The sequence below is a fragment of the Sphaeramia orbicularis genome, chromosome 12 (genome assembly GCF_902148855.1).
Source record: "Sphaeramia orbicularis chromosome 12, fSphaOr1.1, whole genome shotgun sequence".
Lineage (NCBI taxonomy): Eukaryota > Metazoa > Chordata > Actinopteri > Kurtiformes > Apogonidae > Sphaeramia > Sphaeramia orbicularis.
In genome coordinates, this window is record NC_043968.1 from 40,481,226 (window position 1) to 40,501,840 (window position 20,615).

Consider the following 20,615-nt stretch of genomic DNA (forward strand, 5'->3'; position numbering starts at 1 on the left):
CCGCCCCGCTTCATTCCTGCGTTGTTTGGGGACAGTAGGAAGATGGCGGCGGCCCCGCTGTACTGTGTCTGCCGGCAGCCCTACGATGTGAGCCGGTTTATGATCGAATGCGACATCTGTAAAGACTGGTTCCACGGCAGGTACGCAGGTTTTAACATCTTCGACACACACGGTCTTCTTCCAACGACAAACTGTGGTCGTTTATAGAAGAAAGGCGACGGTTCTGTAGCGGTGTTGACTGGGAGCTAACTTAGCGTGCTAACGAGCTAGCGGTTGGCGACGGGGTTTAAAGCGTCTATTGACCTGACTAAACGAAAGAAAGTGGGATTGCGTCTTCTGGAATGGACTAATATTGACTCTGTCGTACGTCTGGTGGGTCTAAAACACATGGCAAGTCTCTGGTTTGTTTTGGTAGTCAACGTTATTGATTAAATTAAAGCCTCACGGCAAGTAGTTTTTACGCACTGATATACGGATCTGTGAGACCTGCCGAGCTGTGTCAGTCAGCAGGATCTGGATGGGGTCATCATGACATACAAAGACTCAGTGTTGGACTGTTTGACACAGTTGTGTTAGCGATTTGTGAAACGTTTGTCTAATTGAGTTTTAGTAGATTAAAAGATAGTTTAATCAGTTAAGTTACGCCGGTGTGTCTGTTGGAGCTCGCCGGGTGGCTTAGCACGTCAGGTTATTCAGGGTAATGGTAACAGCAGGCCGGCCTTAGCTGCACTTTAAACTTATTTATATAAGATACAGTCACCAAATAACCTCCGTTTGTGTAGAGACAACCCTCAGATTATTGTTGTGCTGGATTAGTTAGATTGTTATCATAAAGACTCCTAAATGTTAAGATGTGAGCTGATTTAAGCTGTTTTACATTTTGCTACTTTCTTAGTGTTTAATTTTATTGTAAAGAAACACGGAAAGAACAAGGAGCTTGTTATGGTTGGGCTGTTGATTGACAGCTTGAGAAATTTAAATCCCCCCTCAGAAAGAAGAGGCACATGGTTAGAGACCCCTAGTGTCGGACTGGGGAATTATTTCAAGGTACCAGGCAGGCCCATGTCCCTAGATTACATCTGAGATATTTTTATGTCCTAGTTTATTGTCCTGATGATGTATCGTCATTACTTTTTGCAAATGGGCTGGTGGTGTCAGTGCTTTTTACAATCCACTCAGTGGGTGGGTGGGCGGTTGGAGGCTGACAAAGTCATAATGGTTTTTTCATTGTTGTGTAATACAACCCTATTGTGTATCTAGGCTAAAATGGCAAATTTCAGTCATACATGCTATAGATGACACTTCCTATCAACCTGAAGATTTAGAACAAAACTCTGATTGACTGATGAAAATGTCGTGGGATTACAGTCAGGCCTATATAAAATTATTGTATAGGCTGTACCTTTTAATTTTATGATGAGTGTTCAAGTATGTCAAAAAATCTATTAAATCATATAGAGAGGAGCTATACAGTATTTGGTTATAAAAATTATGAGGATTATTCTTGGTAAATTAGATATTTATGAAAAAGAAAAGTTTTAAGGTCCATTAATCCTTCAGGCTCTCTATTATGAATCCAAGACAAAGATGATTTCTCAATAGGGATTAAGATAATAGGTTGACAAATCATGTCAAGTGTCAAACACTAGTAATCAGTAAGTCTTTAGCCTGCCTTATGTAACTTGTATTTTTTTATCAGTATGGACCTAAGTCCACAGGCTGACTAAGACAAAACTTACACCTTCCCTGTTTTTTCGCTTCTTTGAATTGGCTTGTGTAGGCACATATCCACGGTAACTGTTTATGAATACAATCGTCTGTTTCGCTCATGTTGAAATGACGGAAGCCATTGCGTAACCACATTAAGCGTGCTGCCAGAAAACTTGGCGGCCAGAATTCGTGGCGTTTTGGAGCCAAAACAGACTGGCTGTGTGTCATGTGCCAGCAAAAAAGGAACAAATGTTGGAGCTTCCCCCATTGATGACTAATAAGCAGATACACAGACTCACAGCAGAGCTCCAAAATCAGCCACATTTCCAGCCTCTTTCCCACGAGGCTGGCCAGAAGGAAAGGGATCTTCTCTGGCTCTGAATGATGGCATGCTGAACCAGTGGAAAGGAGAGGAGGTCAACCTCCTGGTGCCTGTTTGTCAGCAGGCTAGAAAGGCTAGAACTGCTGTTTGTATGGGGACTTTGTCTCGCTGCTTTAGTTTCTGGAGAGTGTCCTGTTTTCCATCACCTGTATCTCTCAGCATCTCTGTACACCACACCACTTGGGACTGTGATGGACTGAGGACGCATAAATGGAGGACTGTGTGGTTTACTGTTGTTGATGTAATTAGCAGAGAGCTAAACTGAGAGCAGAAAAATAAAGTGCATGTCAAGCTGAGGTAATATGTGTAGCTAAGACATATATATGCTATTGATATTTGTGGCTTTATCATGGATCGTGTAAAAATTGTTGGCATAGACACATATTTAGTCAGATGAGTGTTGCTCATATCACAATACAGCAACTCTGTAGTACCAGATACACAGGATGAACCTTGTGTGTAATATATCATAATGCCTGTTTAATAGAAGAAGGCAAAAATAAGAAATTATATGTTATGTTACTGCATTGTAGGGTCAGTTTCTCCAAATTTGACACTGGAGATGAAGCAATGTAGTCTGCCCCACAGGAAGTGGTCTGTTGGACTAAATCCTGCCAGCAGCTGACTATTTCCTCTCCTTCAGGTTTCTGTACTTTACCTGTTTCAGCTGCTGAAAAATGCTGATAATGGCAGGTTTTGAATTAGATTTACAATGGATGTACAATAATGCAGACCTGTTTGGTTCTCTGGGGTTTTTTTTTTTTTGGTTTTTTTGGGGGGGGGTTATCAGTTTTAATGCCAGGACTTTATCTCCCCAAGTGCCAGTGTTCCACTGAAACAAGTTCTCCCTTCAGCACTCTTTGCTAAAGCACCATCACAGCACCCAAGGCTCATTACTGCCTAAGAATATTGTGGTTAAAAGAAACACAAAGGTTTTTCTCTTTTCCAGAATCATAGAGTTTAGGCAGATCCTTCTCCGGCACTAACACAGCATTATAATGAAGTGTGGCAATATGTCTGGCTGTGTGAGAATAAAACAATGTGCAAAAGTGCAGAGAGTATTACCTCAGTGCCTCCTTAAACAAAATGGTTATTCTGATAAGTCAAAGTGGCAAGGGAACTTGGTAAGAGCATCTGCTTGTTTTTTGTAAAAATACTGAGAACATTTTGCAAGGGGAAGTAATGCAGTATGTTCACATCTAATCCCCCACCACCACCACCTTTAGTCACTGAGCAGTACTTTCCAGTAAATAAAGTCAAATTTAAAGGGTCTCCATTATGATTAGTGTGTGCTTATGTAAAGTTTGTGCTAGCATCTTTTGTGCTAGGAACTGGATGTCTGTTGACATTAGTTGACTCCATGTTTAAGCTCATAGTATGTGCTGTTACAGCTGTAGAGGACCAAAAGAGAGAGCAATGAAGAACTCAGGATCAAATGTGTGGACTTTTCAACTGAGTTCTCTACACAGAAATTGGTTCACAGGCTGTTATCATGGAGGTAGGCAAGAGAGATTATCCTTTGTATTGGAGTTAGATAATTTCAACAAATAATTGGATCATGGCATGAAACAGGCTTAGAATTAACTACATTTAAGTGCTTGTCATGTCCGTTGGAGCTAATGAATTTCAAAGGCAAGAGTTTTATATTTTTCTCTCTAGAACTCTTGGGATACACTTCATGAGACTCTATGATATGGACTAGAAATATTTTCTATTTATTACCATGCAGGATTCTATCCATTATAACATGTGCTTCTATAAAGGGATTGATTCCAAGAGCTCATTTGAATGAATACCATCCATGTTATGTTCTGGAAATCTTCAGTGGGTCATGTCAGATCACAGGATATGCCCCAGTGTTGCTATTAGGCTCTTGGGGCAGCTTGTTGTCTGATTTAGGTGCAGACGTAGGAGTGATAATAGACTAGGGGGCTTGATGGGACAAGGCAAGTGATTGATGGGAACTGAGCCAAGTTCAATGCATGATCCGTCATTGTCACACAGTGTGCACACACTAAAGAGAGATGGATAGTCTCTACAGACTACCTTTTTAGTGTTTGTGTTAAGCGGATGGACAGATTATAGGAATGATTTGTCTTTTAACAATCACCTATGAAGGACACATTTCACATTGTCTGTTTTTCTAGCAACTTAACTGGGCAAAGTCTCAAAATTACTGTTAAAGGCTGTGCTAATGTTCATTAGCAGGGCCATCTCTTGGGGACAGACAGTTGCATCACGTTTGGTACATATGATCAATATTGAACAGGGGGCAATGGCCTTGTGCATTGTTCAGCAGTTAGTTTAACTTATGGTGAATTAAAGTTCCACCATGTGATTCGAAACCTTTATGAAATAGTACATGATTATTATTTGTACCATATGTTGAATATTAAATCAGTTCAGTGAGAGAATATCCAACTAAAATGTGAGAGACAGCTTAGTGGCGTTACAGAACTAAGAATGTTATGAAAGTGGTCTGCTTCTGTTGTCATGCTCAGAATAATAATATTGCTGTAATTTATAATGTATAATGTTTTTCAAAGAATTACTCTCATTAGCCAGATCTTGGCACAAGCTCTTACTCTGTTAGCTCAGGGTTAGCTTTGCTAGTTTAATCGCCAGGCTGACTTGCAGGTTGAACGAGTGTACAGGGGCCTAAAGACAACCACATTGAAGACATGTGTGAAAGCAGAGCCTCAGTGTGAGGAGCCTTAAGGCAGCTCAACCTGAACCAAAAACAATTAAGTTGTTAAAACTCCCCGGGGCTGCCTGACGCCCCATAAACAACAAAGTGAACCTCTTTTGTTGTTTACCAGCTGACTACAGAGAGGCCCCTGTCTCTCTTTAAAGCTGTAACCATTGCAGAGATGTTACGTGACTTTACAGATCTCATCCTAAAATGATCTAACCAGTGGGGGGAAATGACAAATTCTTGTCCATCTGTTAAGGCTCAGTGGTTCTAACTGCTTTGAGAGTCCAGCACTGTTGTTTATGTAAGTAACTGAGTGCAATAAGGAAAGGTCTGGCGGAGTCAGGTGCTCCTCTGGGGTAGATAAAGATAGCCAGGTGTGTTTAACTGCCCTCATCTCCTCTCTATCTCTACCACCCATCCATTAAGGATCTGCTACTTTGGCTCTCTAATGTAGGCGTGACTGTGCCCCATGCAGAGCGGTTATTTAGAGCTTAAAATAATGGCAATGCCAGCCTACCGCCTTTTGTGTTTCTGCACTGATCATTGAGGACAATGTACCCCTCACAGTGCATGGACTAATGAATAAGCCCTCTCAGTCACACAGGAAGGAGGTCCTTGATGAGAGGAAGTGGAGGCAGAGGGACTGTTGATGGTGGGGGTTTAGCCAAGTACACACATCTCCTCTCATTCAGGAAGAGTTGTTTGGCTTGGTAATCTACAGCAATGTTGTCACAGTCTGTCCGAATAACACCCCACACTGAATGAGTTCACGTTTTGTTTTGGTCTTTGTGTGCTGCAGTGTCTGTCCTGTCACTTCTGTTATAATATGCTCTGCTATTATTGTTGAGCATATGATAAAGCTATTAAGGCTGTGTGATATAACTAAAACATCATCTCCTGAGATATGTACTTTCACATCCAGATAACAATGCATATCACAAAGAACATTGCTGTAAATTCATTTAGGACACAGATATCTGGTCTGTGACAAGTTTTTCATACTCTATGTTTATTTCATAATGACTTGTCAAAGAATGCAAATTGTCAAAATAACAAAAACAACCCATAAAGATTTGTGACAGGATTATTAGCATTATACAAAATAATAGATGTTCCTCCATCATCATAGGTATACATATAGATGTTCCTCTGTCATCATAGGTATACATATATTGTCATATCAGACTGCCCATAACACTTAAATTAAATGTTCAGATAATCAGTGCATTTGTTTCAGTCAGATCTTTGCTTTGTGTGCAGTTTGCACACTCACCATCATTGTGATGATGCAATACATCTCTATCCCTGAGCAAGACAGGAAATACTTGGCCCCCTTTCCCTTTCAGCTGAGTTTCCTCCCCTCTTTCTTTTTGTCTCAAGCCCACACAGTTTCACAAGCTGCCTGGGTGCCTTGTTACGGACGTAATAATCACAGGTGACACATAAGCTGACTCAGGCCTGTATATGTGGCACAGTGCCCTGATTTCCCAATATGGCATTACATAAAGGAAAGTACCAAGTGAGATGAGGACAGCGAGGTCACCTCAGCAGAACACACGCTGCCTTCGACAACAGCCAGCAGCGGCGGCAGCAGAGAGCTGTGACTCATGCTTTCCCCAGTGAGCAGCCGCATGTTCGAACCAAGATTCCTGATACATGAGCTGTTTAATACTACAGCCAAGCACTGTACAGTGTTATTGTTGGTCATCCGCTTGCTCACGTGCAGGAGCAGGAGTGTGTCTTAAGCCTCTGTTTTTAGTGTTTTATGTGGAAGTGATAAGCAAAATGGAATCAGGAGTGTGTGTGTGTATATATACATACATACATATATATATATATATATATATATATATATATATATATACACACACACACACCTGATCATAATTTTAAGACCAGTTGAAAAATTGCAAGAATTAGCATTTCGTATTGTTGGATCTTAAAAAGGTTCTAAGAGTTTCGAAACAGGAGTAAGACAAAAACAATTGGAGTAAGCAATTTATTGAAAACAACAACTAAACTGAAATAGGCTGTTCATCAGCCGATCAAAAGTTTAACACCACAGCTCAAAAAAACCCAGAACCCCCTAAAATACAAATAAAAGTTTCAACAAAGGACTCAGCAATGAATAGCTCCACCGTTCTTGTTGATCACTTCAAAAATGCATTTCAGCATGCTTGATGATGATAATAATAATAATTATTATTGGTATTATTATTATTATTGTGGGAGTGTTTACAGGAGGTCTAATGGGAATGTTGCTCCAAGTGGTGAAGATGGCTTCATGGAAGGCATCCACTGTCTGGAACTGATGTCCATTTTTGTGAACTTCCCTTGCCATCCATCCCCAAATGTTGTCAGTTGGATTTAGATCAGGGGACCATGCGGGATTAGGGGTGTAACAATACAGAAAAATTTTGGTTCTGTATGTTTTTGGTATAGGGGTCTTCGGTTTGATATGTTTTTGATACAGTGAAGGAGACCAGTGAAAGGGGGGGGGGGGTGCACTCCATATCTACCTGACACGGGACATTTCTACAAAATATTTTTCAATCCATTTGTGCATTAACAGGCACCCCACATGTTTTATATTTTTGAATGTTCAATGTTCGTTTATGGCAAACGCTGTAATTTACTGAGTGTTTTTGAACGCCTCACAGTATTCCCTGAGGTGCTGTGAACGTGACTTCACAGTAACACCTCAGCAGAGGCACGGTGAAGGAGAGGAGGACCAGGTTCACTTGATTTTGCCAACTTTAGTTAAAAAATAAAAATGTTTTTTCTTTAAAGGAACCCGTGGACTCTTTTTTTCCACAAAGCTGCAACATACTGAAAACTGAAAGTGAAACAACATGCTTTGAATGTCCGAACTGGCTTCTGTACCTCTGTTATACTCTCTGTTGTCATGTTTTGTTTTGTTTTGCAGCAGCGCTGAGAATTCGCCACTGCTGAATGTATCTAGAGGAAACAGAAACGTTTGGTACAAACAAGTGCACCATTACACCCCTACGCAGGATGGTCCAACAGAGTGAGGTTATTCCTCTGTTCTCAGTCCTTTGTCAGGTGGTCATTGTGAACTGCAGCGTTGTCCTGTTTTTAAACCCAGTCATTACCACACAGATGAAGGCCCTCAGTCATGTGGGATGCCCCCTGCAACATTTCCACATAGCCAGCCGCCGTTAGATGCCCCTGCACAATCTGAAGCTCCATCATTCTACTGAAGGAAAAAGTACCCCAGATCATGATGGCCACACCCCCTCCACTGTGCCACCTGGAAAACATCTCCAGTGGGATTTCCTTGTCATGCCAGTAACATTGGAAGCCATCAGGACCGTCAAGGTTACATTTTTTCATCATCAGAGATTAAAACGTTATTCCGTGTTTCAGTATCCCGTGTTTGGTGCTCTTGCAAAGTCCAAACGGGCAGTTTTGTTGCATTGAAGGAGACGAGGCCTTTGAAAACGTTTTTTGTTCTTAAAGCCCTTCTCTCACGGATGCCGTCTGATAGTTATTGGGCTGCAGTCGGCACCAGTAACCGCCTTCATTTGGGTCGAGGCTCATCCTGTGTCTTGACGGACAGCCAATCGGATCCTTCAGCTCAGCGCCGGTGAAATTTTTTTGGGTCTACTACTTGAGGTTTTTGTTCCATAACCTTCAGGATCTTTTAAGAAATTCAAAATGATTTTCTTACTGCGTCCAACCTCAGCAGCAATGGCGTGTTGGGAGAGGCCTTGCTTATGCAGCTCAACAAGCTGACTACGTTCAAAGAGAGAAAGCTTTTTTGCCTTTGCCATCAAGAGGTTGTGACAGTGTGAATACCTGACAGAAAATGACATCGAATCCACATTTTTGTGGCGATTTTGGCTTTTTAAAGGCTGTGGTCTTAAACTTTTGAATACCTGTTACTTCCCTATCAACAACTTTGTCAACAATGTCAGTAGTTGAATCTTTGTCTCATTAGATATGATCTTTCCTACTGTTTAAATGTTTTCTGTGTAGCCATTAATGAAGACACCTGGTTGTCTACAGTAAACTACCTAGTGGGAGCTATTGTTGATATCCTTGGCGCACCACAGTTATTAGGGCCAGCATTCACACAAGCTCACCACTTCCTGATGAGTTAATGACCCTCAGCTTTATTTCCTTTACAATTTCCTGCAATTCCTCCCAGATCAAAGCTGATAGCAGACTGCATTCAGCTCTATGTCTCCTGCAGGCTTTCCCCTTTAAACTCTGGTTTGGTGGTGGTCATATCAGCGAGAAAGCCATTTATAAGCTGTGTCACAATGCTGTTACTGTGAGACAACTGAGGCTAATCACCTGAGTCAGAGGCAAACGTTTATGATGACATGAGTAGTATACTAAATTTCTAGTTTGTGTGCTTGCTGTTTTATTACACATTGCTTACTCCAGGGCCATTAGTCCCAGCCACCAGCACTAAAAAGTGCATTCCTCATTACTACAAGTGAAATAAGAAAAAAGCGTTGGGGAAATAAGCAGTTTGTCATTCAGACATTAAACAATATGTTAATTTCTTATTATCAATCTTGGAACAAATTGTGTCAGCATATGTTTTATGGTCATTTTCAGATTCAAGTTATGGCACAGACAGTGATGTGTGAACTTTGTCTTTGTTTGCAAATCTCACAAATGGGACTGTTGAGCATGGAGGGACCTTTTTTCTTGCTTCTTTTGCTTGTCACCTAAATGTAAGAATGACTAGCATGCATGTTTGAGTCAAACAAACATGATGCTTGCAGTTTACACTTTTTAGGTATTGTGCATTTAGTGCAGAGTTGCAGCTTTGTTGCTGTTTGACTCATGCTGCTCTGGAATGGCTCTGGTATGCAACAGAGGAATGCATGTGTGTTGCCTGTGGTTTGGCTGTTTCAGGACAATCGGGGGTAGTGCTGTAATTGAGACAAACATGGTTGTAGATACAGTGTAGAAAAGTGCAAACCACACTGTATGAGAAATTACAATACTTTCGTCACCAATTTTTCATCAAATCTGCAAAACCCGAGTCATAGCCTAAGTATCATGAATCCGTTAGTCTTTCCGTGATTACACACCTGAATCACTTCCCTCACGGTGAACAACTTCGAAGATGACCCCATCACAAGCAGTCCATTTGTTAACATACCAAGCCAGTAGGTCACTTGGGCATTTTCAGAAATTTGTCATGAAGTGCATTGTGGGAATGGGAGTTCCATGCAGCCGCAGTATGACTGCAGCAGCAACAAACATGGAAACGGCTTCATTGCTTCTTGCTGCTGCGGCTGCGTGGAATTCTGAAAAGGCCAGAGTGACGGTTTGGTTTCAGTTTTGTATGTTGACAAAGGACTGCTTGGGATGGAGTCAACTTCAAAATTGTTCAGTGTGAGGGAAGTGATTCAGGTGCGTAATCATGGAAAGACTAACAGATTCGTGATACTTAGGCTGACACAGGTTTTACAGACCTGATGAAAAACTGGTGACTAAAGTCATACGCAGCTTTAACCAAGATGTATAGTGAAAATTCAAGGTTCATGCGAGTCTTTACATTATCCTCAATCATTACATTATGTTTTGTCAAAAGGCCGTATAACTTGCTTCAAGGACGCTGTGTTGCAGCAACACTGCAGACACAACATAATTTTTTATAAAATAGATCGGAGACTCAGACTCTGTTAGTGTTTGTTTATGTTAAACATGTAACCCTTGACTCTCATAACACATCTGGGGTTTAACAACATTTCATAGACACTTGGGTGAGACTAATCTGTAACAACTTGTCAAGGCTAGACAAAGACTTCACTATGTTTTTTAGAAAATGTTTTAGAATTTGACAGGCTCTTGCATTTGATCATAATTATCTGTGTACTTACAACATAATTTAAAATTATGAGTGAACTGTATTTACACTAGTCTGACTCAAGAGCAAGAACAATGGCCCACACATTTTTGATGTATATATTTCTGTTGTTTTTGTTGTTAATTTCGAGCTGGAAATATATAGTTGGAAATGTAGGTTACACATCCCGTCATCCTGAATTCAGCCAACATGTTAATGGATATCTCTCTGTCTGTGTGCAGCTGTGTGCAGGTAGAAGAGCATCATGCTGTGGATATTGATGTTTACCACTGTCCCAACTGTGATGTTATACATGGACCCTCCCTGAGTGAGTAATTCTTTCTTATTAGTGACACTGTTCCTTTAATTTACCTTCTCTCTCTGTCCCCTTCAGCCCTACCATCTATGTTAATCATTGCTGTCTTCTGATTCTCTGATTTACATTCACATGTTTAACACTCTCTCCATTCAGTTGTTCGCCTCCTACCCTTGTCTTTGTATGTTAGCCTGGTCCCTGGGGATAAGGCCACTCTCAGCAGTGTTACTCAAGTCTGATATTTTTTCAGTGGGGGAGGGGAATGGGTTAACCTCCAAGAGCCCAGAGGACAGACATTAACAGGCTAATTGAATGGTGTTGTAGGCTCTTGACTTTGATTGGACAAGCCCTCCTTCTCTTAGCACAGGGGTTGAGTAGTAAATTAATGTCCATATAAAAAGTGGTGCTGATGTGCATAATTTGCCACTTTGTTGGTACAGCAAGCTTCAGGGGGTAGTGGCACACTGAAATTAGAAAGTAAGCATCCTTAAAAATGTTTCTGTTTGTTTGTAGTGAAAAAGCGCAACAACTGGCATCGGCATGATTACACAGAGCCAGATGATGGAACGAAACCAGTGCAAGCTGGCACCCCAGTGTTTGTCAAGGAGCTGCAGACCAGGACCTTCGCCAGGTATTTTTCAAGTGGGATGTAGCAAGTCTTGTCTGTCTTGTCAAACTGAACCCTACATAAATCACAACAGGGTGAAAATAATGTTACTACATTTTGGGGGTTTGTTTATGTGCGTATGTATGCATGTTCTTCATGGCTCATGAAAAGATATCCCTTCTATCCACACTAATTTAGGATATAGCCTTCTAACAGAATAGAGGATTCATATCATCAGTTTGAAGGTTTCACTTGGTGTTAGGTTTTTAAATATTCATAAAACTACCTCCTACATCACCCACTTTCTGTGATCTGTAGCCCTTTTGCTTGGCCAGGGGTCCATGTTTTCTCCTATTACTTCCATTATTGTCAAGTGTCTGCATAGATGGAAAGTTGTTTTAATGTTTTCTGCCCTAACCCTCAATAGATTTGAAGCAGTGGCAGAAACTTAACAAAAGCATAATGTAATTAAATGAAGCAAAACCTACCTGTATGGCTTTATACCGCTACAGATGATGAACAGTTACTTGTGGTTTGGGTGAACTAACTGTTTAGAATGTTAGAATTATGAATTGATAATAGATGTTGAACTTCTTCTTCCAGTGGTGAGGAGATTATGATGCAGATGAAGGGTGAGCAGGTGACGCGCCGGTACCTGGAGAGGCACGGTTTCAACTACCCCATCGTAGTCACTGAGATGGAGGGTCTGGGGCTGAAGCTACCTGCTCCTACTTTCTCCGTCAAAGATGTGGAGCAGTATGTGGGTAAGGACACTTTTTTTCTATAGCGTCGAGCATTTGGCATCCGCTGTATCGAATTTACGATAACACATTAAGGGTTATCCTTTGGGGAGGATGCAGGCTCTGATTGGAATAAACAGTAGCCTCAATCAGCTTAAAAAGCTTATGAAACCACCTAACACCGGCCAGCTAAGTGGCCATCGCTGTGTAGGCGCCATCTGTGTGTCAATATGAACAGGTTTCCAGGTTCATGGGGTTTTAACCCACTTATCAGGCATCAGGCGATGGCTGAACGACTTCTAAATGAGTGATGGCTTAGCTTTCACTGCCCTCTTGATGACCACTAGGCTTCCTTATTGAAACAGCCTGCCATTTCCCAGCTCCTATTACAAGCCCATTACCAAGCCCACTGGTGTTTTTATCATTAAGTTCAGATTACAGACTCCCATTCTCGCTTTATCTTTTTCTCCCATGCCCTATTGAACATTAAGCCAAGGCACAGGTGTTGTGACCAGGGAGTGAGTCTCAGGTTACATTTCTTACAGCTGGAGGACAATGAGACAACAGGAGTTAACGCTGATGTCTTCTGTTTCTCACTAGTGTCAGTCTAAGCATTTGTGCCACCAACTTAGTGTGTGGTAAATGACTAGGCACAGTAAGAGAGTACTGATTATTTGTTAGTGGGGACTCTTTTACTGAATGCAGTAGGGGTGCAATGGTACACGTCGTACTGCCACACCAATCGGTATGCCCCTAGCAGTTCATTGCGAGCATGTATTGTGGTATGGCTCATTTGTCATTTTCAAATGACATTTCCAGACAATTCGCATTTATGTTAGAGCTTTGCAAGACGACTGACTTACAGAATTCTACTGTCATTGGTTGGAGCTGGGCGTGGAGCCTGGCAGTGCGCTGCATCCAGCCCGGTTGACTTAAATGGAACTCGGATCTAGTTCCGAGTAAGGGCTCATTTATGTTCTACGTTAAAGATGCAGACGGATACGGATGGAGTGTTCTTGTCTGTCCTCTGCATACATTTCGTACGTAATTCTGTCTGTTTTCCTTGAGCTTGTGGATGTGTATCCAGACAGAGTATACGGAGCAGTACCACCAGGAACTGTGGAGGCAGTGTTGAGATTTGAACAGAATAATTTCCATAAATAGCAGAACTTTTGAAAGAGCGACTGTGAGTTAGTGTAAAAGTACTGACATATTTATGACAACTATCCTTCTCAATATCGACGTTAGTATCCACGTTAGTAAAACCTCCTCTGTCGTCGCCATGTTTGTTGTTATTGACTTTCTTCTTCTCAAAAACTTTACTCTTCTTTGTGGTATTCAGCCAGTATGTTAATTAAAACCGGCGCCCTCTGGAGGATTGATTGATTGAGAAACGCTCATTCCAATGTACAGGACGCATGGAGGTATGAAGGCAGTGGCGCATGACAATGTTAGAAATGGACAAACCTATTTATGTACGTAAGGTGAGCATAAATGAGCCTTAAGGCTCTCCATCAGCTCCCACTTACGTTTCAACGCACAGCTGGCCTCTGCGTCAGGCTCCTGTCAGCCTCCATATCCGAACCATGCTGTGAACCATGACTCAAGAACCACAATACATACCAAACCATGGATAACCTGTACCATTGCATCCCTAGGATGCAGCTTATGGATAGAAGTTGATATGATTTAGACAGACAGAACATACACTAATATTTACTTTATATGAGACACTATTTCTGTTTTTTTAGGATCCATACTGCAAATATGACATAGATGGGAGACTGCCAGTCAGTTATTACTTCAGATAGATAAAAACCTTGTCAACATGCATTTATAAAAATATCTCCTCTTCAGTTCTGGAAAGGACTTCTGTTGCGGCCATACTTATTTCTTTCTTTATTCCCTGTATTGTGTCACTTGTCGTACAAACACAGTACATAAGTATAATAAGTATAGTAAGTATAATCAGCTTTAAGCATTTTCTCACTAATGTGCAGTTCACTGAGATGGAAAGATATTGATCTGTAATCTGATTCTGCTGCAGCATCTGAACTTATTATGCATTTGTTGAAAAGAAACTGTCTGTAATGCAAACCATGATTTAATGAAATTTTTCAGAGATGGTGGTGAGGAGTCCAGTCATGATTAATAGGTATAATCTTGAATTTAAAGAGAGGAGGGGGCTTCATGGCATTATAAATAAATTATTGACAACTTCTACTTAATGCTGCGTATGTTTTTTGTTACCAATTTTTCATTAAATCTGTAAAACCCAAGTCATAGCCTAAGTATCACAAATCCGTGAGTCCATGGTGAACAATTTTGAAGTGTACTCCACCATAAACAATCCATTTGTTTACAAACAGAGCTGGTAGGTCACCTGGGCATTTTCAGAAATTCATCGCAATGTGCATTGTGGGAAGCAGAGCTCCACGCAGCTGCATTATGGCTGCATTGTCATTGCCTCTTGCTATTGCAGTTGAGTGGAGCTCCACTTGTCACAATGCAAGTCACAACGAATCTGTGTGTAAACAAATGAACTGTTTATGGTGGAGTACACTTTGAAATTGTTCACAGTGAGGGAAGAAATTCAGGTGTGTAATCACGGAAAGACTTATGGATTTGTGATACTTAGGCTATGACTCAGGTTTTACAGATTTGGTGAAAAATTGGTGACGAAAGTCATATACAACTTTAATGTAGCAAAATATGATTCATCATCTTGGCCAAAGCCCTTTTGCACAACACTTATATAACCAGCACCTCCTGGGAGTGAGAAACTACCTCCCCACATCTATGTTTCATATGTAAAGTCTGTGTTTTACTTGAATTTACTGACATTATGTCCGGAATATGACATCAAAGCTTACAGTTAATGGGCTACCACATAACTGCTGAGCCTGTTGAAAGATAAAAACATAATGTGCTGCGCACTTTAAATACCCCTCGGCCAAATATAGTGTAAGATTCTGGTGAAAGTTACGGCCCTATAATTTAGATTAGATTGTCTTTGTGTAAAAGCTATTACGTGCATATTTATATTTGAAAGTACTCAGATATTATAATTACACAAGGCTGTTTCAAGCAAACATATCACCCCAACAAAGGGGTCCTGTCTCCATTTGATGCCATTTGACCTTGGAAAAATAGGTCAAGGTGACCAATTTTCAATAGGCTTCCGCTCCATGCCAAAGATGTATCCACAGTATAAATGTGGTGTAGATATCTCAATCTATTCTTCAGATAATGCAATTATGTTGTTGAATGGACAGACAGACGACAAAACTATTACAATACCCTTCGGCCAGATGTTGGCCGAGGGGTAAAAATGTTCCCTACTGAACAGTCATGTTTTACATCTGATCACCTTTTGCACTTTTATTCTGAATTTGGGTTTGCTCTTTCTGTAAATGGGTGTCCTCACTATGTCAGAACACAAGCCTCATATATTTGCACCCAAAATTATTTTAAAAATTAGCCAATATTTATAATTGTCAGCACAGTGTCCATAATTATTAGCTATTAAATATGTGGAATAAAATGCATGGAGGAAAGAACAAACACTGTAAATCACAGAGAATTTGCTTTCATATTGGACTAATATTGCCACAGGACCTATGTGTTTGTTGTAGGCGGGTAGGTCGCTTGTGATGGAATGTGTACTTTAAAATTCAATGTAGGGGTGCATTGTATCAAGATCATAGGTGACTGCCGTAATTATTGAAAATGATCAGAAGCCGAGGTAGTGCCTGTCCCCTGTGTAAAGACATTATTTACAACAGTTACTTTCATTAAAGACCTTTCAACAAAACTGGCTGTAAACTATTATCATGATTATTGTAGGACATCAGGTAACTCTGGTTTAGTAAGAATGTGAACTTTTTTTCTTACTTTTGGGTTTTGTAGACTGGTGTCAGAGCTTGTGGTTTTGTGTTTTCAAGCAGTCTTTCACTGTGACTGACTACCCTTACTCCAGCTGTTCCCTGTCATCAGACGCTGGCCAGCTGGGCTTGTAGAGGGCTGTGTGTGTGTGTGAGAGAGTGTGAGAGAGAGAGAGAGAGAGAGAGAGAGAGAGAGAGAGAGAGAGAGAGAGAGAGAGAGAACGAACACAGGGGTAATAAAAAGGGGTGTGGGAGGGGTGTGGGGAAAATACAACAACCAGCTGTCTTGCTACACACACTCCGCCTCGGTCTTACTTCCGGCCCCACGTGTCACCCAAGTGTGATTTGTAGCATCCCAACTGTGAGCAGTGTGCTACAAGTCTCTGCTTTTGACTTCATCTTTCCCTTCCTTTAAAACATCTGTTTTCTGTCCTCCACACACAAACATACAGCATCCACTCTTTTTCTCACATCTATATGCGTAGTTCCCTCTCGGCTCTCTATCTCCCACACATAGACATTAAACACAGCAGCCCTCTCACCGCCGCCCACTCCCCCTCCTCAGGGACCACTAGTCTGGACAGATTGACGGATCGTCTCTCTTACCTCCCTGTACAGCCCCTTCCCACACTGCCATATTGGTGCCAGTTTCCCTGAGGGCTTGATCTCTAAAAGCACATGGAGATGCCAGCAGGCCTCTGACCCCATAGATCCCTACACCCACTCAACAGCCAATTAAAAATTCGCACACATTTTTCATTCAAGAGTTTGTGCTTTATACTTCACAGACTAAATCGTACATCTGGATGTGTTATCACTTCTTATCAAATCTAGGTGGTGACAAAGTCATTGATGTGATTGATGTGGCACGTCAGGCTGACAGCAAGATGAAGCTCAGTGAGTTTGTCAAGTATTACACCAACCCTCATCGACCCAAGGTCCTCAACCTCATCAGCCTGGAGTTCTCTGACACTAAGTAAGATATGCTGCTGTCTGTTCGTACTGGAGGTTAAAGGCACACAAACCAGTAAAAGTCAGTTGTCACATACATTTAAAGTAATAAATCCGACCTTATAGTCCTTCCCTTGAATGAGTTCCTTTTAAATCTTCTCATGTTAGTCTGACACTGATTACTTTCATTGCAATTTGATGAATTATGTGATAACAGTAGAAATTCAACATAAAGAGATCACACTAAACAGGAAATGTATCAGTGTGCATTTATACCGTGTAGCGGTGTTTTGTAACGTATACATTATACATTGGCCCGGTTATTTTTTCCTTTCACACTGCAACTCTGGGAGAAGATAAAGGCACTGGTCTGATGTTCATTCATTTGTTTTTCTGCTTCATTTATTTATTGCCAGTGATAACCTTGCTTAGTGTCACATAAAGTCTGAACTATCCAAGTACTCTTTTTACATTGTAAATGAGTAAGTGAGTTGAGACCACCTCTTTTGGTCAGAACAAAGACCAGCTGTTTGGTCCATCACCTTCAAGAGCGGTTTCATAACTACAAAATTGGTGTGGATCAATCTGTAAAGTCCAAAAGCCCACACCAAATGACGTAGTTTTAAAAACACTCTTAGAATAATTGATTAATCAAATGAATAGTAAAGAAAATTGTTCTGTATTTGTGCTAAAACAAAGGAAAAACATCTATGTTAAACTGAATGTCTGGCCTTTTTTGCCGTCATTTTAAAGTGTTGCACAACAATGCAGTCTGTACAACTTAATGTAACAGACTTGTTCCTTTCCTACACTTTGAAGGATGTCAGAGTTGGTGGAAGTTCCTGATGTGGCTCAGAAGATGTCCTGGGTTGAGAACTATTGGCCAGATGACTCCTTCTTCCCAAAGCCCTTTGTTCAGAAGTACTGTCTTATGGGGGTCAAAGACAGCTACACAGATTTCCACATAGACTTTGGAGGCACCTCTGTCTGGTACCATGTTCTCTGGGTGAGTGTTCGCTAAAAATGTACCAAACACTAAAAAAAAACCAACTGTCAGGACCTGTTATTGTCCACTCATGTTTGTTGGTTATTTGAAGCCCACGCTGACCTTATCATTTGTCACACCTTGGGTTAATAGATATGTTTGTATATGTTGAAATATTTAGGCCAAGTGCTTGTGCCCGATTGGTTTGCTGAAAGGTCACCCTTGCCTTGCACATGTATCCAGCAGCACTGACTGCGATTTCACCCTCCCACTTCCATAAACTAAAGCTGACATTAATTTTAACTAAGAGGTATGGGTGGGTGTGTTTTTAGCAGCATCATGACAACTGTGCTCAAGTCAACACTTCTAATTCAAAGTGATCAGAATGATCGTGATAGCTTGATATTCCATCTTCTTTATAGGGTGAGAAGATTTTCTACCTAATCAAGCCCACCCCCACCAACCTTGCACTATATGAGGCATGGAGCTCCTCGCCCAATCAGAGTGAAGTGTTTTTTGGGGACAAAGTGGACAAGTGTTACAAGTGTGTTGTTACCCAAGGAACCACCCTGCTCATCCCTACAGGTCTGTATGATCATTATACTCTTGTGAAAAGTCTTGGATTCTTTAAAGCTGAAGTGTCTGCACTGCTGACCCTAACACATACATTCACAAATTGAAACAAAATCATGAATCCCATGGCTGCTGCCAGGAAAATACAGGCTGCTTAAAGGTCCTCTATTATTGCCAAAGGAAAATAAGAGAGGGAATTTCTTCCTGAGCAGCAACCCAAACAGTTCTTAATGATGATAATTACAATGGAAAAATGAAAAACTGTCCTCTTTTGTAATGTAAAGCTGTAAATCACAGCTTTTTCTTCTTACGTTCCTTTAAGTAACATCACTATTGTTGATGATTAGAAGTTCTGTTAAGAGGAGAAAAAGATGTTTTCTGATGCCACTACTAAATATGACATGGTTGCATTCACTATAGTGAAGCTAATGGCTCTTGTTGTGCAATGATTCACCCATCAGTCTCTCAGTGGACTTTTTAAAGCGATGGAGTTCCTTTGCTCTCCAACTGAAACCATGCAGACAAAGCTCAGTTCAGCCTGTCAACTGCTGGATGTCTTCAATCAGTCTTCAGCCATGCTTTCTCAGCAGGGCTGAAGCAGCATTGTAAAAGAAAGCTTTTGGCAGCGTGGGTGTAGAGAGGTGGGAATTAAGCGGGGGTCAGAGAGCACAGTAGGTCAGTCAAGCACTGCATTATCAGAGCTGTCTATCAGCCTTATACCCCCTACGTCCCCAGTCTCTGCTTTCTCTCACTTTGTGTTATAAAGAGTTCTATTTATCTGAGGGAGGGACGCATCATTGCAATTGCTCTTAACTTAGACAACTTTATCAATGACCAGGTTTGATTTTTCTGTATTTGTATGTAAACAGATATAGATCATTTTACACGTGTACACAAACATCAGATATTTTACAAGGAAGAATGCAGAACACTCTCCCCTGCTATATATCCACTACTATTACTGTTTGACTGTGCTTTCCGGCCTTCAATCTGTCGTTATTACATAGTAACTAATCTATCTGTAAAATGTGCTGGACTCTGGCACCCCCTGCAGGCTGGATCCATGCTGTTCTCACCTCTCAGGATTGCATGGCATTTGGAGGAAACTTCCTTCACAACCTCAATATCGGCATGCAGCTCAGGTAAACAAACAATTGTGTTAAGTTATCCTGTGTCATAATGTGTTGATGCTTACATTTCTCCATCTCATTGCTGTTTTATATACATATACATTTATCTATCTATATTTTTGTTATCACTTACTTCCAGGTGTTATGAAATGGAGCGCCGCCTGAAAACACCAGACCTCTTTAAGTTTCCATACTTTGAGGCCATTTGTTGGTATGTGGCCAAGAATCTCTTGGAAACCTTAAAAGGTGAGGTTAAATGCTGGAAATAGCTGTCATAGTTTTTGATACTTATGCAATTCTGCAGTAGTTCTAATACTTCAGGAACAATCATTACAATAGGCAGTGTAAACCAGCTCCCTGTATTAATGCATGTAAGAAAATAACTACATGTGAAGCATCTGCCCTTTGACATACAGTAGAGGCCCCAGAGTGCCTCAGTAGTCCCATATGATGTGTCAAGGATGTAGGAAGAGTGAACATCAGCTTTGTTTTGACTGGACTGCGTATCGGTCCTCATAAAAAACAGGCCTCCTGCACATTCTACATTAATTTCCAGCCCACTGTTCTACTGTGGAGGTATTATATAGGTCTGTGTGCTGTGTTACTCTTTTTTTAAACGATCCTGCTGGATTGTTTAAGTGCCAGTGTAGTTATCATTTAGTGTACATTTTTTTATGTGGAGAGAAGCAATGCACTGGAAATGCCACACAAATAGCAGAAGTTTGTATAAGAATTTATTTCCGCATTCAAACATAAGGTGGATATATAACTTAATTTTTGTCCTAAATTTTTAACCTCTCTTTTTTGTC

The 20,615-nt window shown here is 40.9% G+C and overlaps 1 protein-coding gene across 1 annotated transcript in view; it reads left to right on the top strand.

The window, feature by feature from the left end:
• Positions 1-20,615, top strand: part of kdm7aa (lysine (K)-specific demethylase 7Aa) — a 25,777-nt gene continuing 5,162 nt past the window's right edge. The window contains exons 1-9 of the mRNA XM_030149294.1: positions 1-140; positions 10,863-10,948; positions 11,450-11,567; positions 12,147-12,307; positions 17,002-17,143; positions 17,938-18,124; positions 18,526-18,688; positions 19,731-19,818; positions 19,946-20,052. Coding sequence (XP_030005154.1) covers positions 43-140; positions 10,863-10,948; positions 11,450-11,567; positions 12,147-12,307; positions 17,002-17,143; positions 17,938-18,124; positions 18,526-18,688; positions 19,731-19,818; positions 19,946-20,052 — 1,150 coding nt within the window. The 5' untranslated portion in view covers positions 1-42. The remainder of the gene's footprint in view (positions 141-10,862; positions 10,949-11,449; positions 11,568-12,146; positions 12,308-17,001; positions 17,144-17,937; positions 18,125-18,525; positions 18,689-19,730; positions 19,819-19,945; positions 20,053-20,615) is intronic.